Source organism: Cynoglossus semilaevis, chromosome 11 (assembly GCF_000523025.1).
Source record: "Cynoglossus semilaevis isolate Cse_v1.0 chromosome 11, Cse_v1.0, whole genome shotgun sequence".
In the NCBI taxonomy this organism is placed as follows: domain Eukaryota; kingdom Metazoa; phylum Chordata; class Actinopteri; order Pleuronectiformes; family Cynoglossidae; genus Cynoglossus; species Cynoglossus semilaevis.
The window spans coordinates 2530695-2546450 of NC_024317.1; the positions used below are offsets into that span (position 1 = coordinate 2530695).

The 15756-nt window shown below is 37.9% G+C and overlaps 4 protein-coding genes across 5 annotated transcripts in view; 3 read left to right on the forward strand and 1 right to left on the reverse strand.

Annotated features, from left to right (window-relative positions):
• The first annotated feature begins 2496 nt into the window (after positions 1–2496).
• On the forward strand, positions 2497–4854 carry LOC103385833 (cytokine-inducible SH2-containing protein-like). Of its 2 annotated transcripts, none has more exons than XM_025060339.1 (4): positions 2497–2819; positions 3206–3372; positions 3452–4037; positions 4093–4854. In XM_025060339.1, exons 2-3 carry the CDS (start codon positions 3234–3236, stop codon positions 3922–3924), a joined length of 612 nt encoding a protein of 203 aa, XP_024916107.1. In that variant the 5' UTR covers positions 2497–2819; positions 3206–3233; the 3' UTR covers positions 3925–4037; positions 4093–4854. The 2 variants fall into 2 exon arrangements, with proteins under 2 accessions (XP_024916107.1, XP_008318054.1); XM_008319832.3 differs by having other exon boundaries at positions 3452–4001; positions 4051–4854.
• A 1135-nt stretch (positions 4855–5989) lies between these two features.
• Positions 5990–10262, forward strand: LOC103385834 (transforming protein RhoA). Its single transcript, XM_008319833.3, has 5 exons — positions 5990–6122; positions 7492–7649; positions 8620–8740; positions 8971–9101; positions 9493–10262. Exons 2-5 carry the CDS (start codon positions 7494–7496, stop codon positions 9664–9666), a joined length of 582 nt encoding a protein of 193 aa, XP_008318055.1. The 5' UTR covers positions 5990–6122; positions 7492–7493; the 3' UTR covers positions 9667–10262.
• Positions 10055–14734, reverse strand: tmem43 (transmembrane protein 43). The gene is made up of 12 exons (XM_008319835.3): positions 14577–14734; positions 13839–13985; positions 13597–13731; positions 13149–13243; positions 12964–13013; positions 12742–12811; positions 12568–12638; positions 12348–12475; positions 12168–12242; positions 11388–11489; positions 11173–11290; positions 10055–11073 (listed from the first exon to the last, which is right to left on the reverse strand). Exons 1-12 carry the CDS (start codon positions 14592–14594, stop codon positions 10871–10873), a joined length of 1212 nt encoding a protein of 403 aa, XP_008318057.1. The 5' UTR covers positions 14595–14734; the 3' UTR covers positions 10055–10870.
• The window catches only part of LOC103385839 (rab GDP dissociation inhibitor beta), a 6207-nt gene continuing 2656 nt past the window's right edge, over positions 12206–15756 (forward strand). The window contains 5 exon segments of the mRNA XM_025060343.1: positions 12206–12246; positions 13657–13746; positions 15240–15321; positions 15471–15578; positions 15669–15702. Coding sequence (XP_024916111.1) covers positions 15277–15321; positions 15471–15578; positions 15669–15702 — 187 coding nt within the window. The 5' untranslated portion in view covers positions 12206–12246; positions 13657–13746; positions 15240–15276.

A 15756-nucleotide genomic window follows, 5' to 3' on the forward strand; every position in this document is an offset into this window, starting at 1 on the left:
CTTGCCCTACAAAAAAAAAAAAAAAAAAAAAAATCAAGTCAGAAGCAGAAAAACGGAGAGTTTGTGTGATCTAAGATAAATGACATGTAAAAGTCCATAAAGGCTAAAATGCTTAAAATGCTTTTTGCATTTTTTCGCCATCTATCGGGGAAACGCGGGTATTGCAGGGAAAAGGCAGAAGTACATTGATAATATAAAACAATTATATAATTTGGACAAGTTTGGCGGGCTGAATTTTAAAAACTGCACGGGCTGCATCCGGCCCCCGGGCCGTAGTTTGGCCATGCCTGATCTAAACTCATAAATACAAATAATTTAGTGGTAAATATCAAATATCAATCAAATTTAGTTTCAATTTGATTGAAAGAAATCAAATGCTCACCAGGGCAAAAGGATTATGGGTAAAATAGCAGCGCAAACCAACATTTGGTAAAGACTGACAGGAAGTTGTAAAAACATTACCACATAATTCCGTGGTAATAAATCGGTGGATTATTACGGTGACGTCACTGATTTTGACAGATTTCAGTTTTTCATTTACCACAGGAAGTTAACAACTCTGAATCGACTTGATGTATTTTGACAGACTACTGCAGTTAAACCGTGTATTATTAATAACAAACGCGCATTGCTCCGTGTCGTCGACGGTCATTGGTTACCACTGCACAGCTATTGATATTTAAAAGATGATGAGTTGTGGTTTTGCACAGATTTGTGCGTCACTGTTTCTGGGAAGGAAGCTGCGTTTTACAACGCTGGAGTGTTTTCAGACACTTCCAGACTGGAAGGTTTGAAAGGACAGTAAATATTTTCACTTGAACTTTATTAGATTTACCAGTTCTGGAAACGGACAGAAATATTCTCAGAGTTGATTCTCCTCACTGTTGGAATTAGACTCAGTTTAAGATGTTGTGCATTTAATAACAAGACAAATTAGAAAACTAAGTTAAGACGTTTCTGCTGAAAGGTGAACTGTCCCTTTATGTTGCATTAGTTCTCAGGTCAAAAACACGATTTGAAACGTACAACAATGAAGAAACTGATCCACATTCTTTTTTAAAAGTAGTCACATGGTCACGATTGAAGTGCATTCCCACGTGGGCTTTTATTGTTTTTACAAGGAACTATAATAAAAATATTATCTTCGTGGACAAATTCCCATTTAATAATAAAAATAAAAAAAGGCACTGACGTGTGTCTGAATCTGCACATGTCCGTGCCACAATAATCAGCAGCAGAGATCACAGCTCTGTACAAGAGGTGTGTGTGTGTGTGTGTGTGTGTGTGTGTGTGCTCCTGGAAACTGCACTACCGAGAAGCCCCTAAGCTGCGCATTCTGCTGCTCTCATGCCTCTTGGAAAACAGGGATGATTTGAAACCCGTTTCTGGGAAATGTGACACAGCTGAGAGTAAAGAAACAGTTTTGATGTGACTGATGTGTGTGTGTGTGAGAGAGAGAGAGAGAGATTCTCTTGGAAACGAACACTGAACAAGGAAAGTTATAACATTGTAATTTATTTAAGAAAAACGCGATTCAACTGCATACGCAGAGAGATAAATATTAATGCAATTTTTCACATAAAACACGGCGTGATCTTGAAACAAGGAAAGTTATAATAACATTGTAAAGAGAGATAAATATTAATTATATAATTAAATTTAAATTTTCACATAAAACACGGCGTGATCTTGTAGTCATTTTGATAAATAAACTGATGAATATGTATTAGATCGGCTGGCGTACACTGACTGGAACAGAACGTCTCCATTTCTGTGAATATTGCGTTAAACGAGTTGCAGGAAACGGTGCGCTGTCTTTCAAAATAAGAGTTTATAACTTCCGGATTAATTTAGATTGCAAATTTTATATATATATAAAATATTGTTGCGTATACCGTTACATTAAATTAAAAATGGAAACAGCCAGAAGAATAAATATAATAAATAAATATGTACCATAGATCTGTGATAGTCGGGGAATTGATGACAAACTTTTAGCCAGAATTGTTGATATACTGTGTTCTAAAATAAAACTTTTGTATTATTTGTCACAATATATTTTAAATTTATATTTAAATCAGACAGTTGGTTATTTGGTTCTGATGGCACCTACATTCATCGTATATTTATTTATATTTTTGTGAAAAAACAAAACAAAAATTACAATATGAAAAATATTCCCAAAACAAAAAGTGGAATTGGTGGAATGTTGTTTCCTAAGAGTTTAAAGCTAAAGTTGGTGCACATTTCTCTCTTATTCTGTCTTTTATGTAGACATCCTACCATTGAAATGTTTTCTAAAACATCGTAGTGATGGTAATAACTATTTTTTGTTTTGTTTCAGGTTCTACCTATAAATATCATAATCTTATAAAAAGGCCTCAGTTTGTTATAACCAACTAAATCTCCAGAAAGAAAGAAAAAATAATTTTACGTAACTGTGATTTAATCTTTTTTCCTTAGAATCTGAAGTGTGTGCGTGTGTGTTGGCTGCCTCCTGCCTGTCACTGCGGGCGCTGTCACATGTAGGCTTTTCTAGGAAAGTGTTTCCTGGAAGCTGAGCTGTTTTCTGTTCTGAATAAAAAGCAGCCACACATTCTCTCTCTCTCTCTCTCTCTCTCTCTCTTTGTGTGTGTCTGTTCTGCTGCAACAGTCTAACTTACAGCACGAGACACACGGCAGACATTTTTAAAATGTATTTATATATTTATTTATGATTGAAACAACAGATCCAGCGGGAGACAAAGCCACCGTTACCTTTTTTTTTTTTTTTTTCATGTTCTGGACTGTCTTAGAAACCTGCTTTTGTTTGTCTGGAGGTGAGTTCGTTCTGTAATTCATCAAATTTGCTGCTCTGTTTATTGTCACAACATTATATGGTTTTCTGTTTTTGCTTGAGTTTTAATATGCGCACCAATTAGTTTCCTTGTCCTTGGGCTCAGGCGCGTGTAACTGTACAGCTGTTCCCGGAACAGCCAGTAGGGTCAATAACAAACGACTGGCGTTGACAGTTACTGTGTTGTTATGTGGCTTTGCTGATAAAATGATGTCCGTTTGCTGATGAAAATTATGTGGTGTGGGTATTTCCTCTACTGCACTTCTATAAGTTAGTCAAAATATATAATTTGCTTGGTAGATGATAGATACAGTAGATCGATAGATGTACATTTTATTTATATGCTTTTATTTTTATATATATATTTAGAACACACTGCCAGTGTTGTCTGGTAGAAATGGTTGCTCGGACTGGAGCTGTTTCACACCATGAGCAGCAGGTGGGCTCCTGCTGCTCACACCATTTTGTTTCATACTGGGACCCAGCAAAGGACCTCCCCTGTGTCACCACCACGCTGCACCATCTACAGACCTCAGGTGCACACCTTTCACGTACTTAACGCAGGAGTCCAGTCTTGATGTGACTAAATATTAACTTCCTTCTGTCTTCACTCAGGCTGGTACTGGGGTTCCATCTCCGCCGGTGAGGCTCGTGAAGTTCTCCTGACTAAATCTGAAGGAACGTTCCTGGTGCGGGACAGCAGTCACCCTCGTTATATGCTGACTCTGTCGGTGAAGACGCGCTGTGGACCTACCAGTGTGAGGATACAGTACAGCGAGGGTACCTTCTGGCTGGACTCCATTTCCTCTAGCGTGCCCAAACTGCAGTCTTTTCCAAGTGTTTTAAGCCTCATACAGCACTACAGAAGCCCGAGTGGCACAGAACAGGACCCTCACCCAGAAGACAAACCTGACCCAGATGGAGGAGTGCCTTTACGCCTTACGAACCCTTTACACAAACCCGGAGTCTGTCCTTCTCTGCAGCACCTGGCACGCCTCGTCATCCACAGGCACTCAAACTGCTCACAAAAACTGCCACTCCCAAAACCTCTGCTGCACTACCTGCAAGAATATCCGTTCTACATATAAGAGTGTCAACAATCCCCCGACGCCAAGGTCTCACTCAAGGACTGCCCAGCCTGTGATTCTGAACTACTGTGGTCGAGGTGTGATTGATTGATCGTTCAAATGGCAGCATTTTGGTGGCCATTTGAGGTGTGATTGATTGATTGATATCATTCAAATGGCAGCATTTTGGTGGCCATTTTTATCAGAGCTATCATAGAGCCTGCCGTGAGGTTGGATTTCCAGTGGGAGACTCAGGTACCAGCTCCCTGGAATATGAGTTTCCAAGTTACACGTAAGCAACTTCTGCAAGATTTTCCTTTTGATACGAGGAAACATCTAGTTACGAGAGCTTAACCGAGCTGTTGGTGTTGCTGACGATGATGATAGTGGTGATGTTGATGAAGATTAACTTTTGGTGTTTAATAAAATAAAAAAATGAAAAAAAAAATCCTTCTACTGCCATAGTGGCTCCGACACTGTCGCGCTCACTGTCCCTCGCTGGGTTATTTTACCCATTTTTATAACAATAACATAAAATGTTTTCTTACATATTATTATTTTATATTATAAATATATTTGTTTATATCTATGTTTTTATGTCTAGATGGGGGATTTTACTTAAGTTAATTAATAGTATATTTCTGGGGGGCTGGAACAAATGAATTGGTTTTTAAATGAGTGCTGTTTTGGAACAGATTAAACTCGTTTCTAGGTGCAGCCAATCACAGCTTTCAGTCAAAGTCTCATTGACTTCCTGTGCTCAACGGTCTCCACTACTGAAGTAGAAAGGTAGGCCAAACAGGGACGTTTAAATTCTTAGAAATTGTACCATGAAACAGTTTTAAGCCTGAAGCTGTTTTTCCTTGGAATACACCAGATAACCAGGAGTGTGATTTTCAGCTTATTTACGAACTCCAAACTCAAGGAACCAAGAAAAACTGATGCAACACAAACTTTTGTCCTTCTACAGTGTTTACATGTGATCCCCATGACGAACATTATTCATCCTAATAAACCGTTGACTTCATCCCCGGTCACACTCCTTCATCAACTGTTCTTTTCTCTTAACTTCATAACAAAATGAAACAACGCTATTGGTACAGAATTTAGCCAACATTGTGTGTGGGAGGCATTAAACAAGGTCAACACTACATGACCTCCAGGCTGCTGGTGACTCAGTCAAGACCATGTTAATATAAAAAAAATAGTCAACATTTTGTCCTTTGTTGTCTTTGTCACTTTGTTTTTGTTTTTAAATGACGTATAATTTTCTTAGAAAATAGTTCTGAGTGACACCTGTTTACGAACTGTTGTGTTTCACTTGTATTCATTCATTCACTCATTTATTCAATTTTATATTCACTCTAAGGTAAAGGCACACAGGAGCAGGAGCAGCAGTGTGTCTGTGGATTTAATAGAAATAAAAGGTGTTTTGTCAGGTTTACTTACTGCTTTTTAATATATTTGTGTGCGTGTGTGCGTGTGTGTGTGTTGACACACAGCATTCTTTCTTTTACCCCCAGCTGTGACTCGTCAGAATCATTAATGTGTCCTGGTTTCAGAGAAGTAAACATGTTTTTCTGCCATGAGAATTGTTTTGTCATCATAACAAAACTGGTCATATGAACATACATGTTTGCTTCCACCCATGTCATAAAAATCTGCCCAAGGTGGTTTCCACTGAGTTCAAAGTAGAGATGGTTCACTACAGGATGAGCTGCAAAAAACAAAAAACAAAGAGAAAAATGTCAACATGTGTGCAAGATTTTTTTCTTTAAACCATGTTTCTGGTCAGTTCTGTTGATTTAAAGAGAGCATTTTTAACAGTAGCCGTTTCAGGGGAACCACAGCTGTTGAAAGAAGAAGAAATAGAAGCTGAATTCTAATAGTAGGCCATAAATTAAACTTTTCAATTTTTCTGCAGGATCATGTCAATGACTTACAAATAACTGGGAATCTTTTCATGGATAATTTTATAGTTTGAATAATTTAGTTTCTTCTTCGTAATAATAATAATAATAATCATAATAATAATAACGACTAATTTCGTCGTTTTGTTGTTGCTTGAAGAACCACATAGTCACAAGTACAGTATCCTGTTTGTGGAGTGGGCCGCTGTGTTCTTGTCCCCGCCCCTCAGTTACTTCCTCCATCAGCAGCGACAAGGCCAACAAAGCACTACTTGAGGGCTATTGGGACAACTTAAACCGATCATTTGGGTAAGAAATCAACTTTATCATCGGCATTTATTAAGAGATGTAATCACTGATTCTTGGCGTGGTTGGAATACACATCAAAGTAGTTCACATTTTCTTCCAATATTGTTTCTTCGGGTGTCAGCTCTCCAACGAGCCGATTGGCATTTACTTCCGTTATGCTAAGCTAGGTCTACCTAGCCATACCGACTGTGTAAGTCAAGAAAAAACGACTGTTTTAAAACTAGAACATGGCTTATTTGGTAAAATGTCGACTTTGTCATGTGAACAGTGTGTGCTTAGATATCGCCGTTGCTATATCGTTAAAAACAAATTCGAATTGTTAGCCGCATATCCGGCTAAAGCAAACAGGCTAACCATGGAAGCTAATACGACGTCTATAGTAAACAGACCCTTAACCTCGCTGTCTCAAACCGACACCACGAGTTCTGCAGTTGTTTATATTTTTTAAAGACAATAAACTGTCATGTGGTTATTTTGTATTTGTTTTACTTGTGCGGGATAACTGTACGAAGAAAACAGTCGAGCTAAAATACTGGGCTGGGTCAGAAACACCGGGGCGGAAATGTTCGTCGAGAAAAAAAAACTCTTAAAGTCGGCCTGAAATGAAACAAGTCTTTTTTTCAGGAGTTCTTCTGTTTGGGTAATGTGTGAATACATTTAGATAAACTTCCAGAACAGCTCAAACCACGTCAGTAATGAAAAGGTAAATTCTTAGCCGCGGGTGTTGGTTTCATAAAGGTCCAAATAACCAACAAACCAAATAATCATAAAATAAATACATTTATTCTAGTATACTTTTGAAACTGATGTTTGTTTGTGAAAATGTTTGCAGTTTATCTATAATGAGTTGGAAAGTTTTCAGCAGTATACAGCCCCAGTGATTTATTCAGTGAAGTACTCGTAAATACTTTGTTGTAATTGATAATTGTAAACTACTGTCTGACATCATGTGTATATTATATACACATATTTTATGTTTGTGTATATATTGTCACACATTGTTTTTGTTTTATTCTCTTCTGGATAGATAGATAGATATTGATAAGTTATAAAAAATATGCCCAATTACAAACTGATGTAAAGCTCTGTGTTTTGCAATTTAACGCTTATAGAAATATATGTATTGTGATATTTATTGAAACATTTAAATTCGTTTGCTTCATTAAATTTAGATAATACATCAAAGATCATTCAATAATATGAAAGTTAAGTGGGAAATATTTTAAATGAATTGTTTGCTGCTGTACAAACAAATCATTTACTGATATTCAATTTCTTGATAATTCAGATGTTGAGTGCATGGCACCTTCCTTCCTTTTTTTCCCCCTCTTCATTGTAACCTTTGTCTGTTTCTGTGTCACATCTGCAGCCATGGCAGCAATCAGGAAAAAACTGGTTATAGTGGGAGATGGAGCCTGTGGAAAGACCTGTCTGCTCATCGTGTTCAGTAAAGACCAGTTTCCAGAGGTCTACGTGCCCACAGTCTTCGAGAACTATGTTGCTGACATTGAAGTTGATGGCAAACAGGTATGATGACTCGGTCTACTATCAATTATGGGTTAATGATGTGTAATTAATCCTAATACATTATAACTTAGTTGTGACCTATGTAAGTAATTTAATAACATAGGTTTCACGTATGTGTATTTTCTGTTGTAGTTTCCAGAGTAAACGCAAAGTAATGTGATTAGAATATCCAGTAATCACGTGCTGTCGACAATCACGATGGAAGTGGGTCAAACTTTATAGACCTGCAATTATCCAGATCACTTACTCCCACATTGTCACAATAGACTTTGTCACTGAGCTATTTGGTGTCAAAGGTATCACAGTACTGTCTTAAAGTTTGATAATGTGGAGTCGTTACTTGTTCATTTAATCAAGAAACAAATTGTCAAGTGGATAAACAGTCCAAATTAGATCAATATTTTGTATAAACATCCCATAAACATATAAACTTATTCTGCTGCAGGACAACGACCTGAAACATCCAAATAATGTCATTTAAGAAAAAAAGAACAAAATGTCTTGCAAATAAAGATGTGGACTTAATAGAGCTATGTTTTTATTTTCTCATTGTCTGAATATCTCAAAATATTATGTATATTATGCAAACAAAATTAATTATATCTTGTTGATTTTAAGTGTCACATGTATTCTCTTACTGTTACATGTATGTTTAACTACATTCCATTGCACTGGCATAAATCTGTTTTATTGCACTGTATGGAGTCATTGTTATTATTACATACATATTGACAGCACAGTGATACTCTTACTGTGGTTATAGCTAATATAGTTATAAAGCCATGTAATTACAGCCCAGCCCTAAAAATAAAATCCAGAAACCTGTGCTACCACTGAAAGCTCGATTGACTGGAAATGAGACGATGACATTTGTCTAATGTGTGTTTTGTTTGGATCATTAGCTCTACATAAAAACCAAACTTTACACCAGAGTCGTGTTGAACTTGAGAACTGTTCCCTCCTGTTGTAGGTGGAGTTGGCCCTGTGGGATACCGCTGGTCAAGAAGACTACGACAGGCTGCGTCCACTCTCCTATCCAGACACTGACGTCATTCTCATGTGTTTCTCCATTGACAGTCCTGACAGTCTTGGTAAGTGATCGCAGCTGTAGATTTACACAGTAACTCTATGACTGTTCGACTATGTTGTTTTTCTATTCAGTGTAAACAGTGCAATAGATCTGCATCACTAACCCAGTAACAAATGGGAAAAGTATTTTGTATTGGTCCCTGGAGACCTGTGATCTGAAGTGTTTTTACTCAGTTTACTGGAACCACAGCAGGGTTTATCTGAGAGCCTTTGTCTGTTCTCCCTCGTTCAGAGAACATCCCAGAAAAGTGGACCCCTGAGGTGAAACACTTCTGTCCTAATGTTCCCATTATACTGGTGGGAAATAAGAAGGATCTGCGAAATGACGAGCACACCCGGAGGGAGCTGGCCAAAATGAAGCAGGTAAAAAAAACAAAACAAAAAACAAGCACTGACACACATTTATGGTCTTTTTTTAAAGAGATATTGTTAACATATGGTCAAAGCAAAGATGTTGCTCTTTCTTGTTCAGTCTAACACTATTTAAAAATCAAACTGTGAATATTTACTTTTAACAGGGATAGTCTGGTTGTTGAATTTGAATCCTGAATTGTTTGCTTTTCCTCTCACAGAACCAATAGCTAATATTTGCCCACGATTTAATTTATTTTGTGCAGAAACATGAATCCGTTTCCTGGAATTCAACTCATCTGAGCAGTTGAACACGTCCTGTAAAGCTTTTCACTCTCGTGCTGTTCACTTCATGTGTACTTATAATTTATTATAAGTATTATAATCTTTCTTTATTTCTAAGGAACCTGTGAAGCCAGAAGACGGGCGGGACATGGCAAACAGGATCAATGCCTTTGGATACATGGAGTGTTCTGCAAAAACAAAGGATGGTGTGAGGGAAGTCTTTGAGATGGCCACCAGGGCTGCACTACAGGCCAGACGAGGAAAGAAGAGCAGTAAATGTGCCCTTCTGTAAAAGGGGACACGGGGACTGCTTCCTTTGGGGGGGGAGAAGAAGGAGCACTAGGTCAAACCTAACCCCCCCCCCCTCCTCCCACCACCACAACAACCACAAAAAAGACTGTTCTTGCCAGTTTTTACTAAAGGTGTAATGCTTTTACTTTTTTGGCTTTAGCAAAACATAGTCTGTTTCTGTCAGTATTCAATTCTGAGGTTAATGGAAAAATCAGCCTTTTGTACGTAAACATGAGTAAATTTGCCACCAAAAAAAAAAAAGCTCCTTTATCAACATGTAATCAAAGAGGTCGGCCGAGGGACCTGCTATGTCATACCTGCCAACCACAGTTAAGTGCTGAAATCCTGCCTTCTGATCTGAAGAATGTTTTCACGCAGCCAATCAGGGGGAAGTACCTGCACACTGTGACCCGTTGTCCCGTTATTACTCCAAAAGAAAAGAAACGAATGCACACATTGAAGTTAATTTTGTTTGTGCGCTTCAAATACAAAACCAACGTGCGATACGATCACCGGCACATTATAAGACTGGAAACTCATTTTGTTAAAGAGCAAAAGGAAACTTAGTGTTTTGTGTAATAAATTTCTTTGTAAGAATCTTGATTAGTTGTTCATTTTTAATCAGTCTGAAACTTTTCTTAATTCGTGGCTAATTAATTAGGTCGTATCAGAGAACTGTTAAAAAAAAGAGAATAACAATCAAGATTAGATTGTTGCAACAGTCATAAAATGTTAATCTTTTTGTTGTTTTATTTAGCCGTTTATTGTTGGAACTTGGTTGGCCTTTAAATACAAAACAAATATGCCTTTGAGGATGTTTAGTTTGGATAGAATCAAGTGCTTTATTCGACACTCACTGGATTCACTCAAAAAGAACGTGACAGCAAACACGGAAAAATGGAAGAAGTTTGTCAACTTTGTCAAACTGAAATACTTGTACTTTACTAAATGAACTTATTTGTGAGCTGCAGACAAACGTAATTAACACAAAACCACTTTTTTAACAGTCAAACACTGCGTTGGTTGGTGGAGCATCAATACTTACCGTACCTCAAAATTGGTAAAACCCAGTGAGAACGCTGCTTCAGAGAACAAACGTGTTTCACATCAGCACAGTGGTGGCAGTAGAAGTAGAAAAATAAACCAAAGGACCAAAAAAAAAAATCCTATTATATTTTTAATCTTGACTGTTTTCAGTTCCAAAGTCATTCATTCTTTTTGGCTGGAAGTCCTGAGCGGGCGAGAAACACTGGCACCAGAGCCAGTGCTCCGAGAGCGGCTGCTACCAGCGGCCGATAAAACAGCCAACCTGCTCCGATGACGAGGAGAGACAGAGAGGTGGAGATGCACAGGGCGAAGATCTTGATCCCGACAGACACCACTTCTCTCAGAACTGGGACCCAGTCCACTGTGAGGACAAACACCGTACAGAATTAATCATTAGGGCTTTTTCCATTTTTTTTTTCCATTGAGGAGATTTCATGAACACATGAGCAGCGTCGTTTACCCAGAGTGTAGATGATACGCATGGTCAACTGGATACTGAGGAACATGAGAGCCCATCCTGCAGCCCTGAGACCCCAGGTCTTCATGCTGTTTTGCTGGTGCTGTTTAGCAAACACTTCCTGTTGAGAGAACAAGGACAGGAGCAAAAAATGTGAAGGTATGTAAAATTAAAAAAAAAAAAAAGCAGTTGTCATGACATTAATTAACCATCATCACCTCTGCAGAAAGCTCCTCCAGGTACAGGATCTCCAGAGTGTCTCCTGACCTGGTCTTAAAAGGCACCAGCTGCTCCCCTCTCTGCATGGCCACAATACTGACCTGAAAAAAAGTTTAGAGATGAAATTAGAGTCAAGATCAAACAAATAATGAGTGATAATGATAGAGATCAAGTGATCAATTATTATTGGTTTTTTTGTTGTTTTTTTTTTTTTATGAAATTAGAATCAAAATCAAACAATGATGAGTGATAACGATAGAGATCAAGTGAAAGAAAACCTGACAATTTTTTTTTATGAAATGTTTCGTCAAACATTCAATCCTCCAGTGCTGGCAGCTGTAACACAGCAGAGCTATGAGGCAGACAATCATGTAGTTTTTCACCCCACAACATTCTCAAAAGCTATTGCTAACTGTTTGACGTAGCCTCTTTTACTCCTACTTATATCGGTAAGTAATAATATCTCTTATTATTAAGTAAATAAAATAAAAAATAAATAAAAATCCTAGCACATAAACACTGCAGTAATGTGTTGTACAAAATAGGTTCATGTTGCACAACATTTGTAATGATATTTTGAGTACAATCAGAGACATGCAGTACAGAGGTTAGCTTTGTGGAAGCTAAGCTACACTCAGTCACTCAGTCAGTCGTTCACAGGTTTCAGAGTAAACTTGCTGATACGAGTTACATGTATGAATGGTGAATATTTTAAATGTCTGAAGTAAAATAACCCGTTACATGCCGTAGGTAACCACAGAGTCGTCTGCATCACTCACAGTCTGAGCCGGGCCCAGATGAGACGCCTCACCACTCACTCCTGCGTAGGAAAATCTCACACGCACGTCTCCGACCTGGGTAAATATACCATTTAACAATTAACAGTCGTTGGACGATGTGATAATATATAAAACACAGTTTGACTTTCTGAACCGGTGGGTTCGCGTCTGTAAACTCACCTCTGGTCTGCGCGGGTTTTGGTTGTGATAAAAATAATCGTCATCAATAGAGAGAAAGGAATCCAAGTTGAGTGCAGCGTAGTCCTTCAAACTCAGAGTCTGAAAGTTGTTGATTTGCTCCACCAGACCTAGGAACAACAAAATTATGACCCTCAACAGTTACACCAAACAAATCTGCATCTTGACTTGACAGACTTTACCTCAGTTAGTATTCAGTTACCTTTGGAAAGGATGAACGGCCCGACTTTCACTGCAGGAGCCGCGACCGTCACACTCTCAACTGCCATTGCACTATAATAACAGAAATGTTTAAAAATGACATAAACATAAAAGCTAAAAAAAAAAACAACAATAATTTGAAACAACACAGAATGTATGATAACTCCTCGTTTACCTCGGGTTCTGGTGGCCGATTTCTTTGTCAAAGTTTCGACTGTTGACCAACTCAGATTTCCACTCAGTGTCTAGAGACAAAAAAAAAAAAAACAATCGCAGTGATTTACACTCGGTGTCTAGAGACAAAAAAACAATCGCAGTGATTTACACTGAAATAATATAAAAAAAATGTAACAAATATCAAATCAGAATCACAGAGGTTGAGAAGTGGAAAGCTCACGGTAACTGTAGGTGGTCTCGGTTTTGGTTTCTCCATTTTCTTGGTAATCTCTGAAATCAATCAGACAGTGAAACTGAAAGTGTCACTGACTGTACGTGTGTTCACGCCGCATCTGTACAGGAACTAGAAAAACACTGTGTACTTCACCCTGCCCTAGTTGTTGTCATGGAGATCAAAACACTCACTTGCTCTCCTGGTACTCCACCCACTGGTACATCTCCACCTGCCTCTTCAGCTTCACGGCCTGAACCACCACTCTGTAGTTGGGGTCATACAACGGCTACACAAACACAACAAGTGTTGACTGACAAATACTGACACATTACAGTGAGACTAAGCAGAAGTCATTGATGAATAATTCAGTCTCAGATTTTGTGTTAGAAATACTGAATAAATGAATATTTCATAAACAGCTCTGTTTTAAAGGTACATTAGATAGAAATAAAATAAATACTTAAATGGATAAATACAAGTTTAAATACTAACTAAAATTATAATTTATTTATGTACTGGGTGATATTATTTACTGGATCTGTGATCTCATTCTGTAGTTTTTTTTAATTTTTTTTTTCAAGTTTTATCAGGTTTGCCCTTAATTGTAGCTTTTTACTAAAATGATTAAATGTAACTCACCTCTGTCGTGTGCAGCTGAGCTGACAGGTGAACTAAACGGTTGTCGTTCTGTGGCTCCAGACTGATGTAAGGTCCCAAGGAGACGACCTGAGAGAGACCTTCGTCCAGAGAGGACGCCGTCTGCAGTGCTCGGCCCTGAGGAGATGAGCGGTAATATATATATCATTACATTACTGTGAAGAAAAATCTCTTTTATATAATACCTTTTAAGGACAAATGTTTTTTTAGGTGGGTTTTCTTACCTCATTAGTAAAGAGAACATAAATAGAAAGAAAGAACAGTCCGACACCCAGAACGGTTCCTCCTGCAGTTTCACCCAATCGCTCAAGAAATCCAGGATTAGACTTTGAAGACACACGTTTGTGTTGGTTTGGGTTGTGACCTGAAAACTGAGGCAAAAAGTTAAAAAAAAAAAGTTTAGTGGAGTTTTTGAAGCAGCAGCTGTGACGTTCAGGGGGGCGGGGCTGGACAATAGTTCTAAATACAAAGGTGGCTGCTGCAAAAATGTTTGGAAACCACTATTACCACACACACACACACTGATACCCAACTATGAAAATCTGTTTCCGTTTTGAAACAGATATGAAAACTACAAATGTCTGGCTGGTATCAAACTAGGGTGAGGTGTAAACCGATGACACGCCTCTTTTGCTCACTAGTTCCTTATACCCTTTGCTAATTTTCGTGTATCCGCGATTAAAATGTTTGAATTAAAACTAACTTACAGTAACGCGCCACTGTCACTGTGAATAACTCTGTAAATGTTTTTTAAAGCAGTTTTTGTGAACTAAACTAGTTAACTGCTTACCAAAAGGCGGTGATTAAATATAACATGCTAACCGGTACCACGCCTAAGAATGAGCTGACGGGAACGAGTTATTGTTTAAAACCTTAAACAGAAAGGTTTAAATAAAAACACTTAACAGGAATAAGTTATTGTTTAAAATCTCAAACAGAAAGGTTTAAATAAAAACACTTACTGTCTGTGCAGAAGACATCTTTCTTATTATTTAAACAGTGAAGTCACAGGAACAAGAACTGATGCAAACGATGAGAAAGTGCCAAACGAAGCAGCGAGTTAACGTAACGTAAGCTTCATTTGTTGAACGGCGTATCCAGTATTTGCTTAGACGGGCGGGGTGGTTGCGATGACCGCATTCGTCAATGAGCTGCAGGAGTACAAATGCTTGGGTGAATATAACCACCGCACCTTTACTGACGCAAGGTTGACTTGGCTGCGGTTCGTTGTTTTTTTTTATTTTTTTTATTTTTTTACTAGCGGAGCAAATATTTCATTACATAATCTTTAACATATCCAATGAAATATAACAATGTATTTTTTGTGACTATTTTTTATGTAGCGTATATTTAAACTTTTAAATAAAAATACTCAAGACGAAAACACTTTTTTACATTTTTATTTTATTTTTTATTTTACATGAAATCCTCCTTTCTCTAAAAATAGCACTTTTGAAATATTGGGAAACAAAATTTGTTTGGTGGAGCAAATATTTCTCTCTCTCTCTGTCTCTCAGTCTCTCTCTCTGTCTCTCTCAGACATATCAGTCTTAAGAGGATTATGTGAAAGGAGAACACAAAGCACTTAATATTACACTTGTATCGCCTTATGCTTACACACACAGTTACAACACAGCAGTACAGAACATCACTGAAGCTGTTATGATGCAGGAATATGACGTTATAGTGCTGGGGACTGGACTTAAGGTAAGAATTCATGCCATAATTGAGTCACTTTAAGAATAAACGTCTGTCCTCTTCGGGGTCACACTGTCTTTGTAGAGCTGGATGAGAAAGTGTTTTTGTAAAGCTGTTTAATTTGTTAACATCTAACTATTTTTGTCTGTCTGTCCTAGGAATGCATCCTGTCTGGTTTAATGTCTCTCAGTGGGAAAAAGGTTCTGCACATCGATAAAAATCCCTACTATGGAGGAGAGAGCGCGTGCATTTCTCCCCTGGAGGAGGTTTGAACACTCACTCTGAACACTTTTCTGAACGCATATTTAAAAATAAAAAACCCCCCCTGCTCATCCACCATGGCGCTATATTTACAGCTGTACAAGAAGTTTAGATTTAAAAAAAACAAACAAAAAAACCTGCTCATCCACCATGGCTCTATATTTACAGCTGTACAAGAAGTTT

Bases quoted from the DNA above. Each gene is read 5' to 3' on its own strand.
- LOC103385833 (XM_025060339.1), top strand. From the start codon at position 3,234: ATGGTTGCTCGGACTGGAGCTGTTTCACACCATGAGCAGCAGGTGGGC. The intron at 3,373-3,451 runs GTGCACACCTTT...GTCTTCACTCAG, and splicing joins GCACCATCTACAGACCTCAG to GCTGGTACTGGGGTTCCATC.
- tmem43 (XM_008319835.3), bottom strand. The intron at 12,476-12,567 runs GTAACTGAATAC...TGTTGTTCCTAG, and splicing joins GCCGTTCATCCTTTCCAAAG to GTCTGGTGGAGCAAATCAAC. The intron at 12,243-12,347 runs GTGAGTTTACAG...ATATTTACCCAG, and splicing joins AAAACCCGCGCAGACCAGAG to GTCGGAGACGTGCGTGTGAG.
- LOC103385834 (XM_008319833.3), top strand. From the start codon at position 7,494: ATGGCAGCAATCAGGAAAAAACTGGTTATAGTGGGAGATGGAGCCTGT. The intron at 7,650-8,619 runs GTATGATGACTC...CTCCTGTTGTAG, and splicing joins TTGAAGTTGATGGCAAACAG to GTGGAGTTGGCCCTGTGGGA. The intron at 9,102-9,492 runs GTAAAAAAAACA...TTTATTTCTAAG, and splicing joins AGCTGGCCAAAATGAAGCAG to GAACCTGTGAAGCCAGAAGA.